This window comes from Cyclopterus lumpus, chromosome 16, assembly GCF_009769545.1.
Source record: "Cyclopterus lumpus isolate fCycLum1 chromosome 16, fCycLum1.pri, whole genome shotgun sequence".
In the NCBI taxonomy this organism is placed as follows: Eukaryota; Metazoa; Chordata; class Actinopteri; order Perciformes; family Cyclopteridae; genus Cyclopterus; species Cyclopterus lumpus.
Window position 1 is genome coordinate 7048224 of NC_046981.1, and position 21160 is coordinate 7069383.

Genomic DNA, 21160 nt, shown 5'->3' on the forward strand with positions numbered 1-21160 from the left:
TGAGTCACACACACATACCATTGAGACACCTCACAATAGGCCTTGTCTATAAATCCAGAGGAGACCGAATTGAGTAAATGAACATTCCTGACCGTTCTTTCTGCATCACCTTATATTATCTTGAATATGTAAACCAGATATATCACAACTTTGTTTTGTGTGTGTGTCATTGAAACTATACACAGATCAAATAAATGCAGTTAGGTGGCGTTAATTCGTTTTTTCAAACCAGCTGTAATGAGGCTGTGAACAATCAAGCTGAGGTGATGTTGGTGTTCAAACTGTATAAATCCATAAACACTATAATATGTACAACCTTTTCAGCCCATTGCTTGAGAGCTCACACATGAGAATGGCCTATTTTAGTAAAGAATGAGGAAAAACAGTCTAAGTTATTTGTGGATATTGTTTTTCACAAACAAAACAAAGAGACTAACAATTCCTCCACTATTGATTAGTCCACTGATGTTCTGAAGTTGTTCAGTCAAGATAGAAATAGTAACAAATGCCCAGACAATTGTGACACCAGCAATCGTCTTGTCAGTTTACTGTAATAGCCAGAAACGTGATGGTTATTAACAACCTGAGGACATTAAGCATGTCAGTGAATCAAAACAATCTCATTAGTCACATATATATATATATATATATATATATATATATATATATGTGATTCTGTTAATGATCTCTTGTTTTTTGCGTGATTGACGTTTGAATGCAGTACAGAACAAACATCACATTCGGTCTCATCCAGTCACTTTGTGGAGATCCTCCTGAACATATCAGCATAGGCCACCACCTTGTGGACAACCTCCAGTGCAGCGCCTGGTAACTTTATGTGGTTGCATTTACAGTTTCCTGCTGGAAATGAAAAAAATATATAAAAATTTACCAACTCAGGTTAATTAAAGATAATTGGAGAAAAACCCTTATAAAAACTTATTTTATTGCCAACATTTGTATTTATTTTTTACAGACAAAACAACTGAAATAAAGATAACGTTTGGTTTTTACATTTTTCAACATTCTAGTTACACAGTTACTTGTTTATCATCATTCAGTTAACATACAATGCTAACAAAGCATTTTTTAAAGCCAATTGTGTAAAATAATTTTGACAACTGCAAAAGTCACTCTGGGAATAAACATAACCGGATACATTTTCAAAATGTAAATTAATTACTCGACAGTGCACATGCTCATGTAGCCACGGGCCTTCTGGAGTTGAAGACCTTGATCCCATTTTGCATCGAGGATCGAGCATATTTGGTCAGTAGCGCTCCGGTGGTCTGTTTCTCTCCACACAGGTCCCTGAACGACAAGTGGAGGGAGGAAGCATCACACATTCCAATCCATCACATAGCTAAAGAAAGACCTGCGTTTTGTTTCTGCAGTATTATTAACAAGACAAATTGATGTGCTTTTCTTTTACATAAATGCTACTCTTTTGCTTCTATTAAAACACTACAGCGATATCTTAAACAGACGACTCTTACTGTATGTATGGCGTGATGTCATCCTCTGTCCATTTCCCTCGGAGTGCAAAGAGTTGGTTGAAGCGCTCCAGCGTGTCTTCTGAGAGATCCTCCACCCGCAGCAGGCAGATGGTCTCTGGGCGGGAGGCGCGGTCCACCAGGGCCACACTCTGGAAAATATGCAACGCAAATCACAACAGATCCAAACAGCTGCAGCGAGGCACTCTTTAAACTTACAAGAGCATTATTATCCGAGGCTGCTTTGAGACAACTCTGCAAATTGAATCCTCAATAAGATGGAGTCTGGTTAATTAAATGGATTCTTGACTGCTCGAAGCCATCACACTTTACGATGCCACATAAATCAACTTATTTGACCTTTTCGAAGTATGCATGGCCTGATGACAATTTATAGCCAGAAATGGTACGAAGCTGCATTTTGGAGAGGAACACGTGTTTGAAGTGTGAGACAGTGAGTAAATGACTATCTCTTCCAAAGTAAATAAAAAAAGATCAAATAAGTACATAAGAGAGAGACGGGGCTTACCTTCAGTTGGTCTAGTCTCGTGCTCATGCCCTCTGGGACGCTCTGCTGCCAGACTTCCTGAAACTCTCTCAGGTTAAACTTCACAGCGTTCTGCAGCAGCAGTAAGGCCGTTCCCCGACACACTTTATCCTCATGTAGTGCATAAAAGACTTTGTCTACATAGAGGAAGAAGTACACAGATATGTTAGTACTGTGTAGTTTCATAATGACATTATGATGTTGGATTCTACGAGCAATTTACTAATATAAACTTAAGCTCTGTCAGTTGAGTCTCCACAGGTTGTTTTCCTTTACCATTTTCAGTAAAGCGCTTCCCATAGAAGTTCAAACAGTGCTCAATCATCTCTCTGTGAAAGAGAGAAAAGAAGTGAAAGGGAACCTGGCTGAGTATCTATTATAAATACTTTTTAAATAGAATAATAGATGCTCAGAAGCGGAGCACAACCTCATTTGTTTTTTTCCTGTTGCATGAGCCTGATGATCATTGTCATTAACTTACTTGGGCTCCAGTGGAGCCAACTCCTCCAGACTGGTTTGAAGGGGAACTTTGTTGAAGGACCACGACTCAGAATCTACCAGCTGAGTAATGTGACCGAGCAGCTTCATCTCATAGTCAAAGTCCAGCACACGCCAGTAACCTGAAAGACAGAGAAGACGGTAATCATCTGTTTTGTTAATTATACTTACAGTAGTACAGCTAAGAAAGAAAGAGATTGTATTTATGAAAGCATCTTCCCTGCAATGTACCACCCAGGAGCTCTACCGTGACAGTGATTAACAATTAATATACATGTTGTTATCATTAAAAAAAAAGCTATTGTTTACCATCTATCTGACAGGCATTGATGGTCTCTAAGTGGGTCTTTAGTTCCTCTTCGCTGGACTGGATCCTGTTCAACAGATCCTGCATTGTGTACTGGTAACAGAGGAACACACACTTACTAACTAAAGAGGGGAAACATTCAATTATGTCAAGGTTATACCGATATGCACAGACCTTTAGGACATTATGATAAATAACTTCAATGTAGACTTTGCATTTACCCGGTTTCCTGTATTATCCTGTTGCCCCCCTAAAGCAGGTCCTTCATACGGATTCTCCATTAAAACATTCTTCAGTTTCTTCAGTTTAGGACGGTGTTTCTTCAGTTCCCAGTAGCTATTACAAAATCCCCAGATCTACAACAGAAGTAGGATACTGTTAGTACATATGGGTCATAATTGCAATTAACCAATATGCACATATGTAAACAGTAGGTTGTGTCTGTCTGTGAGTTACAGCATACCAGGCAGGTCCATGTGAGTTTGAGTCCATACCTGGGTGTGCACCACATGAGCGCTCTCCTGGCTGCTGGTCAGTTGGTCTGGCGTTCTGCCTTCAGGTACAAACAGCAGCAGGTTGGATGTGTCGGCTATTTTTAGATCGTAGGTCTTGTCACCGCTACAGAGCACTGCACGCTCATCCGTATCCCCTCGAATCACTAGACTGGGAAAAAAGGGAAAATAATTGTTAGTTATGTTTGATCAATCACATTGACATATCTTATCGTTATCTACATACAGGATCTTCAACCACATAAATCATTTGAGTTACACAAGATAAAAAGGGGAAGATAGTAGTTTCCAGACTATGTGCTCTTACCAGGTTCTACAATTATGAACAGTACTGCTGAAATTCTTAGTTTATTCAATAGTCAATTTACAACTAAACAAACAATATTGTTTTCTATCACTATAAATGAAATAACGTTTGGGATTGTTGTTAGATGAACATGTTGAAGATAATAATAAAATCAGTCAAAACCAAATAACACAAACACATTGAATATTGTCGGTGTGTGTTCACCACATAGCAAATCCACATAGGCACATTAATTCACATTATTCCAAGACCTACAGTTACCTTTGCCCAGCTTCTATGTGTTTGCACAGAGTGTCATCGAGCTCCATGAGGCAATAGTCTCCAGATGAAACGTTTTCCCCAAAAGACAGGCACTGAACTGTTTTCTGTAGATCTTCCTCTTGCAGCTTGGCGATCTGCAGAGTGGCCTGAACCTCCTCTAAAGTCCTCATGTTGGGTCAGGCGGCGGGCTAGCTCGATAACGTTTTAATGAACAAACCCTCCTTTCACTCACAAAACAAACGTCATAAACGACCTTACTTTGTGGCAACGGTGGGCGACTGTCAAATTTCCCCGCTCTCTTTTTTCTGGTGGGAAGGAAGTTTGGTAACGACGTTGAGGTGCGACGCTAAAGTAGCACCGGGTAGAAACAAGGGTTCGAAAGCAACACAATAAATATTAGGATAATTATCCTAGGGCAATTATTTAAAGGTTGTGGTGAGTTTTACTAGTGAATAGCTTGTGGGCAGCTATGAACTAGCGGTACATTGTGCTACATGAGCTAAATATAGATTAACCCATAACATAGGAACAGTGAAGTTCCACGTCTTGTTTTAACCGAGAATAACTACCAGACGGACCGTAGCTCGCGAGTTGAGGGTCAAATGTTTTGAGAATGTGCTGGTAGATTCAAAGAAATGTCAAGTTTCTCCAGATCTGCCCAGGTAACCGTACAGATTATACATTGCCTTTTCAGATTTCTACCTCACAATTCAAAACGTTATTTGAGTTGAGATTAATTCAAGGCATAGATATACCGTTAGCTAACCTGGGTTTGCTAACAACCACGGTGTGTGTGAGATATTGTTGTGGCTGTTATTGTAACAGTCAACGGCAGTTAACGTTAGTAATGTAACCAGTGGATTGTCACGTTTGTGTAACCCAACGCTATTTTTTTAAATAACAAATAGTGATGTCAGTCTCGGTAAACTTTCATATATCACCATCAGCTCTCTAAATAAATGAAGCTACATTGTAGCTATTTGATCATATTATCTATGCAGGACGAACATCACAGAATAGAAACATTATCTATTGGTGTCTGGTGCTTTCTTTCTTTTTTAGGAAAAGTGAACACATTTAAACTGAGCAGGTGGCTAGTGCTGATTTGTCTGAAGCAGATCATCATAATATAATCAAAGTAGAAACAGAGAAACAGAGTAGAACAGTCTGAAGCCTCACTGGGATTACTTTGACAGATTGTTGCCTAATCTTTGTAAAACGTTCGCCAATCTGATATTATATAAATATGAGAGAAAATAAGGAAAAGCACAATAGGTCCCCTTTAACGTCACATCAAGTTATGCTAGCTTGAAGCTTTGATTTGGGATATTATGTGACTACGTATTTACAACAGAGTGAGAGGGAGACGTTGTCATTTTAACTTTAACTTTGGAAGTTGTAGTCAGTCAGTGTGTTCCTCCTCTTCAAATGAACCTGGAAATAAGTTTATGCAACTCAGAAAATAGTGTTGTGCAGATTTCTAGGGTAGAGCTTGACATAAAAACAAGAGTTTTCGGAGAATGTTAATTTTTACCAATTTAACGAAAGGTTCGAAGTTGCTGCCTATCTGATTTTATTTTATTTGCCATTGTGGAAACTTCTTCTGTATCAATACATCTACATATATTATTATCTCTTTGTTGTTTTGGTGGAGTATAGTTTAATGTTAAAATGTGGGTTTTATCTCAAGAACTTTATTCAAAAACCTCAAACTTTGGGGATCTTGAAGGATGTCTCAATTCCTAAAATGCATCTTTGAGTAGTGGGGAGGTATAAGCAGTGTATCCTTTGTGGAAGTCTTGTCTTGACCCACGAGGTATAAAAAAGGCGTGACACACAGCTTTTATTAATGCGTTTCAGTTATTAGATCAAACTTTCTGCCCTTCATAGTATGTGAGACGCTGTTCTAACCACATTCCTTGCTGATATTTCACCTTGATATTACTTTTTTCTTTTAAATCTTTGAATGTAGGCTAGAACCAATTCAACTGCTATGAATGTGACATGATTTTTACAAGAGGAAATGGCTGCTGATGACAAAATATAAATCAATAAGAATATTATTTTGTATTCAGCACTAATTTGTTGTATTGCATGTTGTCATGTTTACAAACCAAACTGTGCTTGTGTGTCGCTCTTTAACTCTTTATTTGTGTCACATTTTGTAGAGCTTTACACAATGAAATGTGTCAAGGCTATAATAAATATCTGTCTATATATCTATATCTGAGTCTGAGCTGAAGCAGTTTCTGATCACGGTTGCACTAACTGGGAAATGAGAAATTCCCCAGCTCTCTATTGTTTCATCTTGCACAACAAACATGGGAGGGTCCCATGCCAGTTTATTGAACCCATTCTTTTGTCTTATTCTTCTTTCAGCAATGGGCGACTTTTGCTCGTTCCTGGTTCCTGATCGATGCCAGAATGCAGCCTCCTGGGAAGATCGCGACCGTGTGTTCTGTTAGATTACAGGGGAAACACAAGCCTATCTACCACGCACTGAGTGAGTAGAAGTCACACACGCATGTAAAGTCATGAGTAGCTGTATAACGTAAGCATATAACCCTTATGTATGTTATGTATAAACTCCCCCAATTATGAATGTAAGCGCTCTTAGATTGAGGTTGTTGTGGAATGGAACGGCCACACGGTGGCAGTAGAGGATACACTTTATGAATATTTTACTAATCATAAAGTGACTTTCTCAGAATGCTCTTTGGCGGTCTAGATAACTAACTAGTTTACTATTGTTGGTGTTCTCATAAGCATACCAGCTTGGTCTGTACCTGTCTGTCCCGCTGTTGAATTTGAGTATTTATTTTCATCATTTTTACAATAATCCTGGAAATTGACATTTTCTTAACATCTTTGCAGGTGACTGTGGCGACCATGTTGTACTTATAAACACAAAACAAATAGCTTTCTCTGGAAACAAATGGGAGCAGAAAATCTACTCATCACACACGGGGTAAGTGCATACTTTTATATAAACATATGATACGTCTCTTTTTCTTGTGTTTCCAATATGACTTTGTTCTTCAATGCTTATGAACCACTCAGAAAATAATCTCAGTAGCCTCAAATAAACTCATACTCTATATCAGCGGTCCCCAACCACGGACCGGTTTTGTGTAACATTTTAAACCCTGCTAAGATAGGATGTTGGAAATGAAAGCATGTTGCAATGGTTTCAGTGCTTTGTTGACAATCTCAGGATATTCTGCCTTGATTTAAATCCAGAACACCGGCAGAGTTGTTGTCTAAAACGTACTTTTAAGGCAAACGTCATTCACTCATTGTTGCTAGCTTGGGGGTTTTAATTTTTGGGGTGACGTATCACGTGACCTCTCGACATGTGACAAAATAAACCATCTTTCCGACCTTGACGCTCAATCACATTTTTGTCATTTATTCTTTATGTGCGGACTACTGGGCTGCGGTACTAGTGGCAAATGTTTTTTGGGGGGGTTTTGTTTAAAAGAGAAAATTGTGTTTAACATATTATACTCTGGCATGTCCATTGTATGTATTCTTTTATATATTTAATAGCTGTAAACCAGAGAAGCATTGGGGATATTAAAGCTCAGTGGTGTCATATCATCTGATACATGTTCGCAGAGACTAGGACTGATTAAACTTGTCCTTTTCTCTAAAGGTATCCAGGGGGATTCAAACAGGTCACAGCTGCCCAGCTGCACCATAAAGACCCCAAAGCTGTAAGTGTCATTCATCAATATTCTCAATTATGTATTATTATTATTTAGAGAACATTCTAAAATCTCAGCTATACCACTGCCATGAGTATTTCATATTCTCTATCTATGATTTACCCCAGATTATTTGAGATTAGTGTCATTTATTAGTCTGCCACGTCTTGCGAAGAGCAGGTGGTTCGACATTTATCCCTTCATATGTGCAGCTCATGCATATTAATGTGAAGTGCAGGGATTAAACATCAGTGAATTTAAACTGCTGGTGGTTGGTGCGTTCTCAAACTCAGTACAAGAATGTCAGTTCAAGGATAACTCCTGCGGCTTTGGCTCCGTTGCATATTCATTGGTTTCAGGGTTAGGGACTCTTCATTGGGTTACGCACACAGCGCTAATTACATTCAGCACTTGATGTGACCTACATACTGCAGATGACAAACCACCAACATGGAGTCTTTGTCACGAGAGAGAGAGAGAAACAACAACTCATGAGCCTAAAGGAACAATCTGGTTAATGTGTGTTTTTTTTCTGGTTATTGTTAACAAATCACATGATGGTCCCCTAAGGAGTACATTGTGTGTGGCCAAAGCCTGATGATAGCCCATTCCTCAGTGCCATAGGGCTCTACTGTTCCTTCATTACAATGCACATGGACACTAGTTTACTTTACGTTGATGCACCGTCGTCTGGTTCTTAATGGGATTTTCCATTGTTTTTGGATTATTTGGAAAATAAGCTCTTTGACAAACACAAGTTTATGATACTTGCATGTTTTGTTCAGCAAGATAATCTTCACAAATGAACACCACTTATATAGGTGCAATTCAGTAAAATATATATTTTTTATATTTGGAGCTGTTCCTGTGCCTCATAGCCACAATTAATAGCATTAGCATTGCTTTTGTGTTTGTTTTTACCACAGATAAATATATGGTGTTTTTAAAAAGGGGGGACCACGATCCCATTAAGTCATCACATGCATTGTGCTGAGCTCTATTTGACTCACTATTGTCATATTTGTGCATTGTTGCATCAGGCTCTTGCCTATGGCCTCATTTAAACATTGGCGTGACCCTTCCTTGCTCAACCTGTATTTATATAACATGCATAAATCCAATTCAGACTAATCGGAGGAACACACGGGGCGTTTAACCTGAATACTGAGCTTCACAGGTCAGGAGTGATTGGATGGTGCACAAAAATAAATAATAAGTGTGGGAAATGCTAAATGTGTGTGAATGACATTAACTGGTTTCTAAACCGTAGTTTGCAAAAGTGTGAGAGCCATCTACTCTGCTGATGCAGGTTTTTGGTTCAGCCAGTGACCACAGGCGTGTGTCCTAATGGGGGTTTAGTTAACATGAAGATTGGAGGAGGGCTGGCGAGGGAAGAGGGAGAAACAGAATTGGACAGACGAATGATTTGTCAGCACGGCCTCTGTCCAACATCTCTCTCCAATCCTTCTGTCCAATGTCTCGGTTCCAGGAACTCTCTCCAAGTCAAATTGAGAAACATAGTTTTGGAAGCAAATGTGGGAAAACATGTGAAAAAAGTATGCACGGTTGCTATGGACACTGGCTTTTTTGTTCACCTTTTTGCTTTAGAAGAGACCCCACGCTGATTGAATGTCAACATTTTGTTGTGCTTCTTCTCACCAGATTGTGAAGTTAGCGGTTTACGGCATGCTGCCAAAGAATCTGCACCGCCGCACCATGATGCAGCGATTACACATCTTTCCTGATGACGTAAGTCCAGTTTCTCCATATCTCTCCGAGCCGATGAGTCTTCAGGCACCTTTTTTGAGGAGCGGTGCACTGAGATCATTTTGCAGATACTGACACAAAAGAATGAACCAGATTGAATCATCCTTCATCCAGGTCACCTTCTTAATTAATATCAATTAGTAACTACAATATTTATACATAGTTGAACGTGTTTTAGTCCTTTTTCTTTACCGACATTGAGAGTGGGGTTAAAGTGTTGCCCACTGCAGCGTCAGTCTCTTATTTAAGTGAAAGCTGTATTAGTCAATATGTTTTGTATAAACAATGGCTGTGTTTAGGTGAAAGGGGTCTCTCAAAGTGACAAACCCACAGAGAATGATCCCCCAGCTCAGTTTGTGTCAGTTGTTGTTGCAGTTTACTGCTTTGGTCACTTTCAAAGGTCTCATCAGCATTGTTTTAAGTAGCAGAGAGGAGCTGTTTTTAGTTTTAAAACTCTCATTAAAGCCCACTGTATACTTCCTGCTTAGCACAGACAATGACTAGCAGGTGAACATCGTGGGGCATTTAGCAGCTAAAGAGACATTTTCTCTCAGAAGTTGGGTAGAGAAACAATAGACCAATAACTAAAAGACTTGTGTGTGCTGGATGGCCATTAACTCCAAATGCAGCTCATGTTGCTCCCTGTGTGCCGGATGTGTGAATAAGCAACTGATGGTTATGTAGCGAGATGTTTCCGTGTAGTTAATTCTCCTCGTCCTCCATGAGAGAAACTTTCATTGATGCAGTGATCTGCAGGCAATTGGTAGCTTTCAACTGTGATTGTTTGAAAAAGGATGTTGGCGAGAACCACCCGCTTCACACCTCAAAGCTTCTGCAATAAATTGAAACCAGAAAAGTAGATGAAAGGCCGTTAAGTGACCCGGGCGGCCTGCCCAAATATTAACTGGACGTAATTTGTTTCCGTGTGAGAGAACACCATCATTAATTCCCGGCCTTGAAAGAAAAATCTTTCCCGTTGTTTCCTTACTTTTTCCCTTTTTAAATTTCTTGTCCTGACACTTTTTCATTTTGTCCTTTTCTGTCCACCCCTCACCAGGAGCTGCCAGACGATATCCGTGCCAACCTGACGGAGGAGCTGCCTCAGCCCAGAGAAATCCCCAGGAAACTCAGCGAGTACACGCAGGAGGAGATGGATGCCTTCCCCAGGCTGTGGACACCGTATGTTGAAACCCATAAATACACACACACACGCATGCATTCGGTTTCCAAACAAGTTAATGCCAACATGCATGCAGACGGCGTCTATAACTGCTGTGCACACAGGGGTGTCCCTGCATATCAACTTTAATACAGATGGGAGGAGAGGAATGCAGTATCTACTGTGAAGCCCTCATCATTGTCTCATTCTGTTCCTATAATGGCGCGTGATATGGAACAGCCAACAGGTGGCGATGGTGATCTGAGTACTTTGTCACATTTCACACCAACCACCCAGACTTTGTGATTCAGTAGCCATAAAGTAGCATTAGTTTACATATTTTCATTATTTGGAAAATAAATAATAATACAGCAAATGAAGCGGCTACCAACACAATGCTGCTCTTGCCTTTTCTCTGAGGTTAAAAACTTGCATGACTTTTGTGAATCCAGTCACCTTGCATACAGTTCTAGTCCCAATAATTTATATTTTTATTTATTATATATACACGTTTTTGTGGCGTTTGCTGTTTTGTGTGCTGATGGTTACATACTGGAGTATCTTGTGAGCTTTCCTGAAAGCTTATTAAAATGAAGGCTAATGTGCTATTATCAAACAGCATAACATTAGAAGGCAACACACTATAACCGACCTCTCAGCTTGTGCATCTGCAGTTGTATTGTTCAACAGAAACTTTATCTCAAAGATTTATGTGTGTTTCCCATTGTCTAGATGCTCAAGATTTGAATATAAATGGTAAAATGTCACAAACAACTGTGGAAAGTTGGCTATTTCCCCACCACTTCCTGTTAGGACATACAAGGTTTCTCTGCGGGGTGTTGGAGAACATCTGTTTTTTTTGGCATAATCATATTCATGGCTTTTTGAGTAAAGTATTTTGTGGCTCGGAGATGAGACTGACATTATGACCCCCGGTTCGCTGATTATGATAATGTCCTCCTGTTAAATTCCTCTGGCTTCATCTGGAGTAGACATCTTTTTGACTGAGGGTGGTCTCTCCTCCACCTGCTCTGCACTGACGGCAATCAATCAATAAATCAATCAATCAATTAGTCAATCCATCCATCCAGCCATCCCTCTTACAGCTCTTTATGCAGGTCACGGTTAGTCCTTGTTGTCATCAACGCTTAAATCCACTGGTTGTTTTACATTTTAATGTAGTGACTGGTGAGAAGAAGTGGTACATAGAAAGAGATGTACACCTCATGGCTCAACTTTGAGCTGCATTGCAGTGTGTTATACAATAACAGCCCTGTTACTGCTGTCAATACACTTCAAGATGACCAGATACATATTTCTATATCACACTGTAACTACCCGGTGAACGAGACGACTGGGAAACAGTCATGCAACTTTTATGTGTTTTTCTGCCTCGTTTATAATGTGATGCACATAAAATGTTGTTTTTCATTGTTTAATGAATTCTTGGCTTGAAGTTATCATTATTATTTAGGTGGAATGAGTACCAGACTGTTTTGACAGACCTATAGTAACTACAATGGAGGTTAACGGAGGTTTGTTAATGGTACTCAAAGTATTTAAACACATTGTTTAATAAATCACATCCCAGACACTCTTGAAAATCCAGAGAAATATTCCCAATTCAATTAAAACTGGACAGCAAAACAATGCTGCTGTTTATTTCGACCACCTTTTCTTATTTTGAACAAATAACAAACTCAAACCTGCACGGCTAGAGGTGAAAATGACAATGTGAGATAATGTTTTCTTGTAACAATGGTGGACTGACCCTTTTAAACTTCTCTACAATGCTGATATTGGTATCTCAAATACATTTAAACAAAACATAACCCACGGTGGTATTAATGAATGAAGTGAAATCAGTTTTTGGATCACAGCTGTTTGTGGATTCCCTGTTTTCATTGTGTGTGTGTGTGTGTGTGTGTGAGTGTGTGAGAGAGAGAGAGAGAGGTACAGACACAAAAAAACAAACAGCATTTCTACATTACGTTCAGCACTGCTGTCAGAGTGTGTGTGTGATAAATGAGCCACTTCTTTTTGTTTACTGGTCCAATCTCCTCAGCCAATCAGTGTGTGTGCTCAGGCCCGTCACCGTGTGATCACCAAGGTCAAGCTAATCCTGCTTTATTTAAGCGATGGGCCTTAGCCTAGTTAATATTCACTCACAGTCTGTCTTCATTTCACTGATCAAATGTGTGTGTGTGTGTCGAGGTCATTGAGGGCGATTCAATTGTTACCTTTTATTAAACACATACTTAATATTCTCTCAAAAAACCTTGGAGCAGAGGAAAAATATTATTACACACACACACACACACACCCTGCTCAGAGAACATAACCATACTGCTGAAGTTGATAGCAGAGCTTTTACAATTTATGACATTTCTCTACTTTGTATCAAAACCAATACAGCATGTCCTGATAAGATCTCCATGCTGCAATCTCTGCTGAAAATGAAAGGGGAAAACACAGAGGATGCTGTGTCTGGTCTCATTTCGAAACGAACCCTCCCTCCCCGATAAGATCTGCATGGTTTCTCATCTGTCACTTTCTCCATGTTTTTCCCTTGTAATCGTTTTTGTTCCCTCCCCATACTAATGTGTCGTGTTTTCTCCCCAGGCCTGAAGACTACTTGATGAAATGAAATCCAGGCTGCCCGACGGGACCACAACTTTGGGTCAACCTCGATTTTATATTTCTGGTTCTGGTACTTAAAACCAGAGGTCTTTTATGATATATTATCTGTTTTAAGACACACAACAAGTTTTCTGTTCAGAAGAACTTTGCAAAAACTAAATCCAGGAAACAGCACTGGCTTTTTTGTGTGCTTTAAATCCCAAACTGGCATTAAAGCGGGACTGGACTGGAAAGCACGAGTCTTAACCTAGAGGCCGAAGTTACCAACTCAAACTCTGTGCTCCTCCTATAATACACACCCCTCTGTCAGTCGTATTACAATTGCAAGGAGACCTGCAATAGTCAGAAACGGCTCAATATGACATCTGGTCGAGCGGATCCTGCCTTTGGTTTGTAGGTTCACTGTAAAAAACAATCAACGCGATACGACTCGGGCCATCAGGTTGGTCAGGAAATCCTGAACTTTCTGTCTAGTCGGTGTTAGAAATGTCCAGAGTTGTGAAAGTAAAAGTGTATTCTGTTTATGTAAGTTGTAAAAAAGGCTAATAAACAATTTAATTAAACTGCTCTTGTCAAGTAGTGTTTTTACATGCATGTTGTAAACCTTTAAACCTTTTTAATGCCGTAAAAGTTAAACAAATTACCTAAAACACATTTTATAGTCTCAGTACAGATTTATTGGTTATAAAAGCAAACAAAATGTAAAATAAATAAGTTCATATCGTACTACGGGGCGTTGTGGCGAGACACATTCCTTATTAAATCTGTCGAAGCTTGACAGTTTAAATCTAAAATAGACCAGGGCCAGTTCACAGTTTAACGTGAGTTACTTTAGTGCTTGTTTTTCCAGACTGCAGTGCAGGAGGGGGGGGGGGGGGGGGAGGGGAGGCGGGGGGGGGGGGGGGGGCGTTAACACTTGTGGTTCGGTCCTTATTGGTTTCACCGAGAGGCAGCAAGAGGTCAGAGGTCGACCACTGAGCCAACAGCTTCCACAGTGATCAGGCCCAAATTTGCATACAAAGTAACAATAAACTAAACGGGGGCAACAACACGAGACAAAAACAACTCGGTTTTGTCTTCACCACAATTATTAAAACCCAGAATAGACCTGGTCCATCTTTTGTACGAGGATCAACTGACGGAAACATCGCAGCACAAAGTGTGACGGTAGCTCGAATTTCTCTGAATGAAAAATGATAAGTTTAACAAAAAGTAATATATTTCATTGTTTTCCACAGTGTTAAGGTAATATTAAACTTGACAGAAATCTAATGCTTCGACAGTAAATTTTGGGGGATTAACTCCAGTAATGGTAAGAAGACGCAAACGATACTTTACGAAGATAATCACTTAAAAAAACATTTCAATAATCCATGGCACACAAAAATACAGACAGCGTGGAATCGTGATTCATCATTAGAAAAAGCAGCCTGTACAAACGTTGCCACAAACAACCAAAACAAGATGCATGTGTCCAGTTGCACACTCATTGCTTGGCTCAAAGGAGACATGCAGCGTCACACAAAGAGAAGGGTTTAGTCCTGAAATCAGCTGTGAGATGGGGGAAAAAAACCAGGTCTTACCTTTTACATTACGACTGGACGATGCTAACATAGATCAGGCACTTTTCAGACCCCCCTTTCACAGAGATATTGTACAAGAGTCCACAGAGCTATTTACATTGTTTCACCAGTTGGACAAAACCACTGGAAACACCGGGGATGGGGGGGGGGGCGGCTCACCACAGATTCAGCTGGAGGACGATGTCTGTCTGATTTGTTTCCATGTCTGAATATCAGTGTGTATGTTGTGGCGTGCGGGTCTCAAGCACTTTAGGTGAGTCCATCCTTCCTCTAAAGTCCTCTCTCCTCATTCACACCACTACGCTACGGGGAAACCTCCTGGCAATGCCCGGCGACCTCACCTCCGTGTCCTCAGAGTGGGTGGGGCTCGAGTGGTAACCATGGGGGTAGTACTGAGGGGGGTAACCACGGTAATAGGGGTCCTGTTCTTCTTCTTCCTCCTCCTCCTCCTCCTCGCCTCCTTGGTCGTTGTTGTAAGCCACTGCAGCAGGGTTGTACGGCTGATTGAAGGGCTGGTAGCCGCCCTGAGGCAGGGGTTGGACTGAGGTGGTGGGAATATTCAGAGTCAGTTGGAGTGACTAACATAAAACCACCACCACTGGGAACATAGAGGGACGTTGGAAGGCTGACATTGGGACTATACACCCACCTCGAATGCCACTCCTGCCACTTAAAGGCAATAACGAGGCGCTGCGCTATTCAAATGTTACAAAACCAGTCGGATAGGAGTTGCACAGGCATATTTAGCCTCCAAAAGCTTTGGATAATGAGGAAGTGGGCTAATGAAATTTAATTTTGCCCCTCAAAAAAAGATCCCATCTGGGACACATTAGGGGTAAACCATTGCCCAGTTTAAAGTACATGATATGTACAGATATAGATGTTTAGCAATGAATGCATCCAATCAACATCAAAGCAATTCATCACAATGTAGCTGATCCATCAGGCTTTGAACAATGAGTTTAGCGTTTGGAGAGATTTGATCTTGAGGCTACAGGAACAAACTATTGTTTACTCTAGTATTTGTGGACAGATGGCACTGAGACAGTGGTGGTGATCATTCCAGGAGCGTTATGGGGTTTTGTTTGGTCTTGTGGGAAGGAAAGTTAATCCATTTTCGTCTCAGAGACTGTCAAATGTTAAAGAAGCCAGATTAACGATTCAATTATATCTATTTAACTGAGGGTGGAATTGAATCACAGAGCATTGCATGCAAAAAGACTGATAATCTGGTGCCAATAATACATTTACAAAAGATTTGCAGCGCACCAAAATATGAGGGAACATAATCTACTGAAACTTTAAATGGATGAATACACAGATTTGTTTGTTAGATTAGTTGCCTTCAAAAAAAGATTCTGCAAAATTGAAGTGTTGGTTGGAAAAAGGTGGAGCAACCAGACGTATTAACCACTGCTGTAGGGATTAGAGGTGAAACACCGGGGTTAGGAGTAATGATCCATTCCAAGAAATGTGGAGGCCTTGAAGGAATAATTTATAAACGTCTCAGTTTTTAGTCATATGTGAAGGGCACAGAGCGAGGAGGTGAGGTGAGGAGAGGAGGACGGTTGAAGAATGTTCCTCAGTAATCATTCCTATAGTCCTGTTGAACTTCAGTCAGGAAGAGAAAGAGACAGAGGGAGGGGAACACAGGAGGAAAAAGAGAGAAGATTTTACACCTTAAAACCCAACGACACCAAAGAGTTAAACCTCTGAATCCGCACTGACAAAACCTCCACAGCAGTTTGGTTGGAGGAAGAAAATACACACACACCACGAGAGGTTCTCATAAAACATTCAGCTGGAATAAATATCAAGACATTCAAATAAAACTTTTGGAAATAAGGAAAATGTGTCAAATCTATATTTCTCTTTCTGTACTTGAGAAAGTGTAAATATTGATTTTCAACACAGAATTCAGTAGTACAACCACACCCTACAGAATAACCCCTTGTGAGTAAAATGTGACTTGTGTTGTGTACATTTTTCTTTTGTTTTAGTGCGACTTTTTTAATTCAATTTCTTGTAACATAGTGTATATTAGGATATGTTATGTAATTTTGTTGACGCTATGCTTTAGCAATGACACTTTTTCCACATTGTATACTATGACTTCTTTTTCAAACAACTTTGCTATGACATTGTGATAGTATACTATAATTTGATATTTGAATTTTAATATGATTTTTTTAATGTAGTATTCTATACTAAGACTTTCTTTAATTCCTTTTTTAAATTACATTTTCTTTATAGTCATATTGTACAATAACTTTTTCATGACCTGTTTTGTGACATACATTTACTTTTTTCAAAATACTATTCAATAGCTTTTTATGAGGTTTTATTTGTCAAACTATACTAAGACTTTTTAAATCTTATTTAACAGATTTTTTAGACATATTATACAATGACTTATTATAATATTAATATATATATATATATTTTTATTTTTATTTACTATACTATAACAATCTTTGGCATACTATATTTAAAGTTGTGTTTTATTGACATACTAAACTAAGATTTTGTATGACTTTTTTGACACACTGCACTATGACTTAATTTGAAAATGCGATTCGTTGATGTTTTTTTCAATGTTCTATACTAGGATTTCTTTCAACATGCAATAATATGGCACATGTTCGACATCCTACACTACTTTTGAAAAATGTATTTCTCTGAATTGTCCTTGGCCTTCAACTTTAAATTCAGTTTATTCAGGTGTAGAAAACCACGATATTGTCATCTTCTAATAAGATACATTTGTGTGCAGGGACTTTATCTTCGGTTATTGAAGCCACTTGTTCCAGCTCTATTCCTCTCTCTGTTAACTTCATTGTTGGGCAGTGAATTACATGCATTAGGATTCTGATCATACTGGGCTTATTATCTGTGCCTTCAATCTGGATATGAGTGGGTGCGTTTGCTCAAAAGATTTCGTCGTGGCGCTTCACATTCCCACTTTTAATAATCGTCACGGTCTCTGAACATATGAGACACACTGGTTGTAAACTGAATGAAGATATAAGAGTCTGTCCATTCTTGGTTGAAGGCTCTGGTCTCACTGTGCACAATCCACAAACTTTGACTTTTTTATGATGGAAAAGCGGTGAGGTGGTGTATATATTAGAAACTAACAAATATTATTTTGCGCTTCCAAAGCTTAATATCCATGTCAATTCACACACATGTGAGCAAGTATATAAACAAGAAATTTCTCCCTTAACGGCTTATGTATTATCACAACAATTAGCAAGCGCTGCGTAGATGTCAGCAATCAAGTAAACAATATTCATCACGGATTCAGGATTGTCATTCCAAACGCATGTCGGAAATATAAAGGATTTCTTTGTAACTTTTTTTTATTGCCATACTATTTTTTTATTTTTATGGCATACTATTCTAGACACATACTTTGTGACTTCATATCTCTTGACATCCAGTAATTAAGTTATGAGGGGCTAACGCTTGCACCCACAACTTTGAACTGAATATATATAAATATGAACATTATTTTTTAATGCATTTGGGTAAGTAGGAAAAATACAAGTAAAGTGAACTATCCCTTCAAAAAAGAAACAATAGTACGAACACATACTCTTTTTATTTAAAGTAGGCAGGGAGGCCACATTTACTCAAGGTTGAGAATAATAGGCAAGATTCATATTTGACTGGAATCCATTTAAATAAAATAAATCTGGTTTGAAGGATGAAGTTATGTCTCATTCGTCAGCTACTTTTAGCAGATGTTTCAGAAGCTGTTATGTGCAATATCCCTGCTGAGATGACAATGGACAGTGGATCCATAAAGGTTGTCATCACTATGAATATTCAAAGTCCTGTGTGTGCGTGTGCATCTGAATGTAACAGCATATTTCATTATATCTCAGTATAGATAAATAGCTTGGGTCAGTGATTCATTTCTTAATCCATCAGTGTGGACATGAATGTATAAACTTCACAGTGGAACAACCATAGAATCTAGATCATTCTCTGAGAGCTTTATGAGAACAATAACTATATCACAGCCGGCTGTCACTCTGAAAACCATTGTTCACTGTTTTAAACTGGTAAAAGATTAGAAATTAAAGTGAACGCTCGGTTGCGAAAGAACACAAATAAAGTCTAAACAAAGAATATTTGGCATATTTTGTGTTTTGACTGCTTTAGGAAAATATTTAAGGCAACATTTTATTTTTTGTTTCCCAGAACCTGAACTACATGAGTGCTTTTATGTACATGTTTCTATAGCGGTGGTTACTGGACTCTTTCTGTAAAGGCTCCCTTTGGACATCATTATTATATAGCGATGCCCTCTACATTATACTGAAGGTGTATGTAACTAACAAAATGTCTCCATATCACGACTATATTATAGTGTTTTATAATGAATTCATCCCATGGATGTATACTGCTTATAAATGCTAAATAAGGGGGGTTAAAGTAAAGTGTTTACCTCCGACGTTGTACCCCAGACAGGAGTTCTGGTCACAGTAGCCTGGCGGGCCGGCTGGTCCTGTGCCACCTGGATTCCCTGACCTCCCCGCTGTTCCCGGATTACCAGGCCGACCAGGGGGGCCCTGGCTGCCGGTCCGTCCTTCACCTGGCAGGCCTGAGAGTGGAGGAAAAGCTTGCGTTAAAGATGGGCGAACACATTTAAGTCGGTCATCAATAAACATTCGTTGAAACAACTCGACACCTGGTGAGAGGGCATAAAGAAGAGAGGGAAGGAAAATAAACAGAAAATGTGCCGGGCTACATCCTGTCACTATGATATCACCTCTTCAATCTTCTCTAAACCACTCTCTCTGCTGCTCTGGCAGAAAAAGACCTGATTGTCATTTCTGGATGACGGAGATAATAGTTAATGTCCTGAGGGCAGAAGCGGGAATAACACCGGTTTTAGCCGGAGGCTTCTGTTTTCTGTTTCTACAAGAGAAAGTGCTGCATCACGACTCACTTCAGCAGCCAGCTGAAATATGAAATCAATATTTTGAGGTGAGTTTCATTTGCCAAAAGCTATAATTTGTCATCCCACAAATATTCCACAAAAGCACTGGGAGGAGATGGAGAACTTTGCCCCATACATTTCTCTCAGGGAAGATTTCCTCCTTCATATATTGAAGTTTGGGAGTCCTTTCAGCAGTTATCTGATAATAGAAAAGTTTCCGGAGAGTTTTGTCAGCTTGTTCTGTGAGTACTGATTGCGCAACAGTAAACACTAACGTATTTTCACAACACAAACCCCACATTTCTCACAGGAAATCAATACGGCAAAAATGATATTCACGCTCCAAAACGTCCGCTTGCTTTTCTCAGACAGCGTAACGCAGATCAACAACACATTGGGGATCTGCGCTGTGATATTGTTTCAATATTTGAAAACATTTTGCACAATGGAAAACATTTCTCATATGGCAGCTCTAACTTGTTTTCAGCGTGCAAAACACAAAGAAATGTTTAGAATAATGTTAAATTATCTCATTTTGAAGCAGCTACAGCGCCTCCAAATTATATTTGAGCACCAAGAGTATAAGAGTTGTTTCAGATTATTGATGCTCAGAACTGTGTAAAGGTTTGTCAGTATCTTACCTGGAGGTCCGGATGGTCCTCGAGGTCCCTGACTTCCAACTCCTGGACTTCCTCTCTCTCCCTTCTCTCCCAGAGGACCTGGAAACACAGTTCAAAGAGAAACGCATTAAACTCCAAACTTACTTTTGCCCTTTTTGGTGCACACACAGCTCCATGGGCGTTTGAGCTACTTGAACTTTATTTCTACTAATACTAATTCATACTGCACTTTTTACTCCACTACATTTATCTGACAGCTATCCTTATAGATTATTATAAGTTGATTACATAATTCATTCCTAAAGAATAAAGCACTGGTTTCAATTAAATAATAGTTTGAGGCCCACAGATGTGAAATTATCCAATATAATTTTTTTTTAAAAAGAATACAAAAATTAACACAGATTTGTAAAGCATAACTTTTCTTTCAAACCCTCATTTAACATCTGTGGACCCCTCAGATTTATCCTATGACGCTCAACCCCTGATTTGGAAACTACTTGAATAGATTACCTAAGTGTATATAAAGATTAGCTAGAATAGTGATATGGACACAACTGCATTGGTATTAACTATACAATCCTGTGAATGTATCAAAGAAAGAGACAAACCGCTTTCTATCCCAACATCGGTATAACAGATTATTAAATCTGTTTAAATGACCTAATGGATGCACTCTAATAATAGTGAACCATACAAAGCTGATGATCTGCAGATTTCATTTGATGCTGCTTTTATGACCACCTTCATCAACGGCATCGGTAAAGAGGAAGTAAGCACAGTGGGGCTCAAGAGAACAATTTCATCT

At 39.3% G+C, this 21160-nt stretch overlaps 3 protein-coding genes across 3 annotated transcripts in view; 1 reads left to right on the plus strand and 2 right to left on the minus strand.

The window, feature by feature from the left end:
• Positions 1-927: 927 nt before the first annotated feature.
• Positions 928-4257, minus strand: dscc1 (DNA replication and sister chromatid cohesion 1). The gene is made up of 9 exons (XM_034553586.1): positions 3926-4257; positions 3340-3508; positions 3067-3201; positions 2848-2938; positions 2522-2660; positions 2317-2369; positions 2023-2177; positions 1497-1645; positions 928-1311 (listed from the first exon to the last, which is right to left on the minus strand). The coding sequence occupies exons 1-9, from the start codon at positions 4093-4095 to the stop codon at positions 1200-1202; spliced, it is 1173 nt and encodes a 390-aa protein (XP_034409477.1). The 5' UTR covers positions 4096-4257; the 3' UTR covers positions 928-1199.
• Positions 4258-4485: 228 nt separating this feature from the next.
• mrpl13 (mitochondrial ribosomal protein L13) lies at positions 4486-13761 on the plus strand. The gene is made up of 7 exons (XM_034554390.1): positions 4486-4587; positions 6305-6428; positions 6800-6893; positions 7581-7641; positions 9295-9381; positions 10457-10578; positions 13181-13761. The coding sequence occupies exons 1-7, from the start codon at positions 4561-4563 to the stop codon at positions 13203-13205; spliced, it is 540 nt and encodes a 179-aa protein (XP_034410281.1). The 5' UTR covers positions 4486-4560; the 3' UTR covers positions 13206-13761.
• Positions 13762-15071: 1310 nt separating this feature from the next.
• col14a1a (collagen, type XIV, alpha 1a) overlaps positions 15072-21160 on the minus strand; it is a 107932-nt gene continuing 101843 nt past the window's right edge. Inside the window, exons 46-48 of the mRNA XM_034554304.1 lie at positions 20374-20451; positions 19238-19393; positions 15072-15322 (exon numbers count right to left, since the gene is read on the minus strand). Coding sequence (XP_034410195.1) covers positions 15072-15322; positions 19238-19393; positions 20374-20451 — 485 coding nt within the window. The remainder of the gene's footprint in view (positions 15323-19237; positions 19394-20373; positions 20452-21160) is intronic.